At 41.0% G+C, this 6,000-nt stretch overlaps 1 protein-coding gene across 2 annotated transcripts in view; it reads left to right on the top strand.

The window, feature by feature from the left end:
- The first annotated feature begins 660 nt into the window (after positions 1–660).
- The window catches only part of LOC110522614 (zinc finger protein DPF3), a 52,803-nt gene continuing 47,463 nt past the window's right edge, over positions 661–6,000 (top strand). Inside the window, exon 1 of one of the 2 annotated variants that reach the window (XM_090233234.1) lies at positions 661–916. In XM_090233234.1, the coding sequence (XP_090089360.1) occupies positions 885–916 (32 nt within the window). In that variant the 5' untranslated portion in view covers positions 661–884. The remainder of the gene's footprint in view (positions 917–6,000) is intronic. The other variant, XM_090233236.1, reaches the window with a different exon arrangement.

Genomic DNA, 6,000 nt, shown 5'->3' with positions numbered 1-6,000 from the left:
ACCCGCTAGCCAAACCTCATTGGTTCATCGCCTGACAATAACGGCCCTCTTTGCGGCTTTACGATTGGACGCGTGTGCTTTCAATCACTCTCCCCCTCCTCTAAAAGGAAATCTAAAATTGTTAAGATCATTCTCATGAACTAAACATTGTAACAGATGCATTTGTTGTCTGTAGTGTGACAGTAGTTGTGATTGGTTTACATTCTAGATAGAGCATCGGCCATTGCTTTGTTAGAATTTCCTGTGTAAACAAACCTTCATGTGTAACTTATGCTTCTACAATATATACATCTAAATCTACCTCATGTTAATGTGTTTTACTACACTGCTACATAATATTATATATATATATCTTCTAGTACCATTCTATTTGTTTTGCTAAATGCCACTGAATGAAGAAGAGTCTCCATACAAGCATTTCGCTATACTCGCAATAACATCTGCTAACCATGTGTAAGTGACCAATAACATTTGATTTGATATGCAGAGAAAATAAAGATGGTCTGTTTGGGACAGGCACAAAGGAACACAGGACAACTGGCATTGCTTTTTTGTTTCCCTGCTAGAAAACGCAGCCACTCCTTGCTGTATCTGTTTCATATGCCCCGGGGATATACCTACACTATGTAAATTACTTATACTGACTAGTAAGTACACTGTAATGATTTGCATGTGTGCAATATTAAGTTGTACTGTACGTAGCCTTGGCTCATCGTCTTTATGAAACGCTTTTGACAGTTTTCTCCTAAACCACGCCTTTGCTCCTGCATCCTGGCATTGTATTGGTTAAGGAGCAGGTCGCCTAGGATCTTACTGGTTGTTTTTTTCATAGGGTCCCAAACAGCTCCGAGATTTGGAATATTTGCCTACTGTCTAGTAGCAAAATGGCGACTGTCATTCAGAATCCTCTCAAATCGTAAGTAATTCTCAAAATGCTATATTCGATAACAATAAAACGTTTTCGCTGGCATGCAATGGTTGCGCTCAATAAGTAGAAAAAGGACAACAAATTGAGTGGAATAATGCAATTTGCTATTTTGATGTTATATGATGTTTATAAACATATCACACCGTGCACGTTAGGACAAATATGCGGAGTTTTGTTCGTATTTATTGGTTTCTACACGAATGTTTCCGGTGTACAAAGCATATCATGCGCACGCTTTTAAGAAAATATTTGTCTATGCATGAAACAACACTGTTCTGTGTGGACAAGTCAATTGTGGAGTTTTTTTTTGTTATTTTTCAAAAGTTGTTCCATATTCGGATACATTTATAGACTAAGAACCGTAGAATAAGTATTTGTTGATCTTTCACATTTACGATTCCATTGTCCTGGTCCGTTTTATTACTTAGAATTAATGTCAACCAACAAGCGCTTCTGGTGCGCTCGCTTATTGAGAGACAGCCTACAGTCTGTCTGCCCATCACTCAAAACATGTATAGTGTGGGTTTATTTTCCCACTGAAACACAAATGGAGTACCCTGATAGACACTCACAAGTGTTGCAAAAAAATGATAGGCTATCATTTGAGTATGCATCGGACAGCTTTTTACTGTCTGCGACAAATCGATCAGGCTGAGCGGGCATGAGCCGTGTCGGCGGAGGGAAACTACAGTATTTACAACCAGTGCCACCAGGGATCTCTTTCTAGGATCCGCGTATAGGCCTAGTTGTGTAATGTGATGAATAACAAGTCTGACTGTGTGTGTCAACATTGTCAACACTGTTTTGGACTCTTCTCTCGTCATTGCTGCTCTCCTGTAGTCATGGTTTCCCTCCTGTAGTCATGGCTGCCTGCTGCCTGAACATAACCTTGTTTCTGTGTAAAGGTGGCACAGCTCTATCTGTCTGTGAGAAGTGACATGGATCTATTCACAGACAGGCTGTATGTGTCTGTCCCAAATGGGACCCTATTCCCTATATAGTGTACTACTTTTGACACCCTATTTATGGAATAGAGAGCCATTTGGGACATAATCAGACGCTCCCAGGTAGACACAGACTATCAGGAGATATTTACCCACATTTGCAGTGGAATGTAGTGAAGGGGTCTGGCACACAGTTATGACACAGCTTATTGTTGTAGTGGTAGTTGTGAAAACAGGCTGCATTCCTGGTCTACACTGAATTAGCTACGTTGTTTGGTCTAACAGATGGCCCTTCACTAACAGCAGGGCAGAGCAACCAGACACAGTGTAGTCAACATGTTTGTGTCCGGATATAGGCTGAAATATGCATTCAGTTACACAAGATACCTACTTCCTTATGATGCCACTCATAGTCTCTTGGCTGTTACCATTCAATGGAGTAGCTGGCCAGTGGACAGATTGTATTCCAGTCTGCCTATATCATATTAAATAACCTGTCCCAGTCTGTCTACATCATATTAATAAACCTGTCCCAGTCTGCCTATATCATATTAATAAACCTGTCCCAGTCTGCCTATATCATATTAATAAACCTGTCCCAGTCTGCCTATATCATATTAATAAACCTGTCCCAGTCTGTCTACATCATATTAATTAACCTGTCCCAGTCTGCCTATATCATATTAATAAACCTGTCCCAGTCTGCCTATATCATATTAATAAACCTGTCCCAGTCTGTCTATATCATATTAATTAACCTGTCCCAGACTGGATTCCAGTCTGTCTACATCATATTAATTAACCTGTCCCAGACTGGATTCCAGTCTGTCTACATCATATTATTTAACCTGTCCCAGTATGTCTATATCATATTATTTAACCTGTCCCAGTCTGTCTATATCATATTAATAAACCTGTCCCAGTCTGTCTACATCATATTATTTAACCTGTCCCAGTATGTCTATATAATATTATTTAACCTGTCCCAGTCTGTCTATATTATATTATTGAACCTGTCCCAGTCTGTCTATATCATATTATTTAACCTGTCCCAGTCTGTCTATATCATATTATTTAACCTGTCCCAGTCTGTAGCCCAGTCTGTCTATATCATGTTATTGAACCTGTCCCAGTCTGTCTATATCATATTATTGAACCTGTTCCAGTCCATAGCCCAGTCTGTCTGTATCATATTATTGAACCTGTCCCAGTCTGTAGCCAAGTCTGTCTATATCATATTATTGAATCTGTCCCAGTCTGTAGCCCAGTCTGTCTATAACATATTATTGAACCTGTCCCAGTCTGTAGCCCAGTCTGTCTATATCATATTATTGAACCTGTCCCAGTCTGTAGCCCAGTCTCTCTATATCGTATTATTAACCTGTCCCAGTCTGTATCATATTATTGAACCTGTCCCAGTCTGTAGCCCAGTCTGTCTGTATCATATTATTAACCTGTCCCAGTCTGTCTGTATCGTATTACTAACCTGTCCCAGTCTGTTTATATAGTATTATTTAACCTGTCCCAGTCTGTCTGTATCATATTATTTAACCTGTCCCAGTCTGTCTGTATCGTATTATTAACCTGTCCCAGTCTGTCTGTATCGTATTAATAACCTGTCCCAGTCTGTCTGTATCATATTAATAACCTGTCCCAGTCTGTCTGTATCATATTAATAACCTGTCCCAGTCTGTCTGTATCGTATTACCAACCTGTCCCAGTCTGTCTGTATCGTATTACTAACCTGTCCCAGTCTGTCTGTATCGTATTATTAACCTGTCCCAGTCTGTCTGTATCGTATTAATAACCTGTCCCAGTCTGTCTGTATCGTATTAATAACATGTCCCAGTCTGTCTGTATCATATTAATAACCTGTCCCAGTCTGTCTGTATCGTATTAATAACCTGTCCCATTCGGTCTATATCGTATTACTAACCTGTCCCAGTCTGTCTGTATCGTATTAATAACCTGTCCCAGTCTGTCTGTATCGTATTAATAACCTGTCCCAGTCTGTCTGTATCATATTAATAACCTGTCCCAGTCTGTCTGTATCATATTATTTACCTGTTCCAGTCTGTCTGTATCGTATTACTAACCTGTCCCATTCTGTCTGTATCGTATTAATAACCTGTCCCAGTCTGTCTGTATCGTATTATTAACCTGTCCCAGTCTGTCTGTATCATATTAATAACCTCTCCCATTCTGTCTGTATCGTATTAGTAACCTGTCCCAGTCTGTCTGTATCATATTATTTAACCTGTCCCAGTCTGTCTGTATCGTATTAATAACCTGTCCCATTCTGTCTGTATCGTATTAATAACCTGTCCCAGTCTGTCTATATCGTATTATTAACCTGTCCCAGTCTGTCTGTATCGTATTAATAACCTGTCCCAGTCCGTCTGTATCGTATTATTTACCTGTTCCAGTCTGTCTGTATCGTATTACTAACCTGTCCCATTATGTCTGTATTGTATTAATAACCTGTCCCAGTCTGTCTGTATCATATTAATAACCTGTCCCAGTCTGTCTGTATCGTATTATTAACCTGTCCCAGTCTGTCTGTATCGTATTATTAACCTGTCCCAGTCTTTCTGTATTGTATTATTAACCTGTCCCAGTCTGTCTGTATCGTATTAATAACCTGTCCCAGTCTGTCTGTATCGTAGGCCTGTTATTAACTATTTCAGAAAGTCATTCAGTGGGGAATTCAGTTACAGCAGTTGTTTGCATTGTGTCAGAGGGAAAGAGAGAGTCTGGTTTGACATACAGTAATATATATACAGCGCCTTCGGAAAGTATTCAGACCCCTTGACTTTTCCCACATTTTGTTATGTTACAGCCTTATTCTAAAATGGATTAAATAAATAAAAATACTCAGCAATCTACACACAATAACCCATAGTGACATCACAATACCCCATAATGGCATCACAATACCCCATAATGACATCACAATACCCCATAATGACATCACAATACCCCATAATGACAAAGCGAAAACAGGTTTTTAGAAGTTACATAAGTATTCACAACCTTTGCTCTAAGACTGGAAATTGAGCTCAGGTGCATCCTGTTTCCATTGATCATCCTTGAGATGTTTCTACAACTTGATTGGAGTCCACCTGTGGTAAATTCAATTGATTGGACATGATTTGGAAAGGCACACACACATGTCTATATAAGGTCCCACAGTTGACAGTGCATGTCAGAGCAAAAACCAAGCCAAAAGGTCGAAGGAATTGTCCGAGACGGGATTGTGTCGAGGCACAGATCTGGGGAAGGGGAAGGGTACCAAAGCATTTCTGCCACATTGAAGGTCCCCAAGAACACAGTGTCCTCCATCATTCTTAAATGTAAGAAGTTTGGAACCACCAAGACTCTTCCTAGAGTTGGCCGCCCAGCCAAACTGAGCAATCGGAAGAGAAGGGCCTCTGTCAGGGAGGCGACCAAGAACCCGATGGTCACTCTGTCACTCTCCAGAGTTCCTCTGTGGAGATGGGAGAACTTCCCGGAAAGACAACCATCTCTGCAGCACTCAACCAATTAGACCTTTATGGTAGGGTGGCCAGACAGAAGCCACTCTTTAAAAGGCACATGACAGCCCACTCGGAGTTTGCCAAAAGGCACCTAAAGACTCTCAGACCATAAGAAACAAGATTCTCTGGTCTGATTAAAACCAAGATTGAACTCTTTGGCCTGAATGCCAAGCGTCACATCTGGAGGAAACCAGGCACCGTCCCTACAGTGAAGCATGGTGGTGGCAGCATTATGCTGTGGGGATGTATTTCAGCTGCGGGACTGGGAGACTAGTCAGGATCGAGGGAAAGATGAACGGAGCAAAGTACAGAGAGATCCTTGATGAAAACTTGCTCCAGAGCACTCAGGACCTCTGACTGGGGTGAAGGTTCATCTTCCAACAGGACAACGACCCCAAGTGCACAGCAACGCTCCCCATCCAACCTGACAGAGCTTGAGAGGATCTGCATAGAAGATTAGGAGAAACTCCCCAAATACAGGTGTGCCAAGCTTGTAGCGTCATACCCAAGAAGACTAGAGGCTGTAATCGCTGCCGAAGGTGCTTCAACAAAGTACTGAGTAAAGGGTCTGAATAATTATGTAAATGTGATA

This window comes from Oncorhynchus mykiss, chromosome 4 (genome assembly GCF_057628025.1).
Source record: "Oncorhynchus mykiss isolate SJ-2025 chromosome 4, ASM5762802v1, whole genome shotgun sequence".
Lineage (NCBI taxonomy): Eukaryota > Metazoa > Chordata > Actinopteri > Salmoniformes > Salmonidae > Oncorhynchus > Oncorhynchus mykiss.
This window is presented reverse-complemented; position numbering and strand designations above follow the sequence as displayed.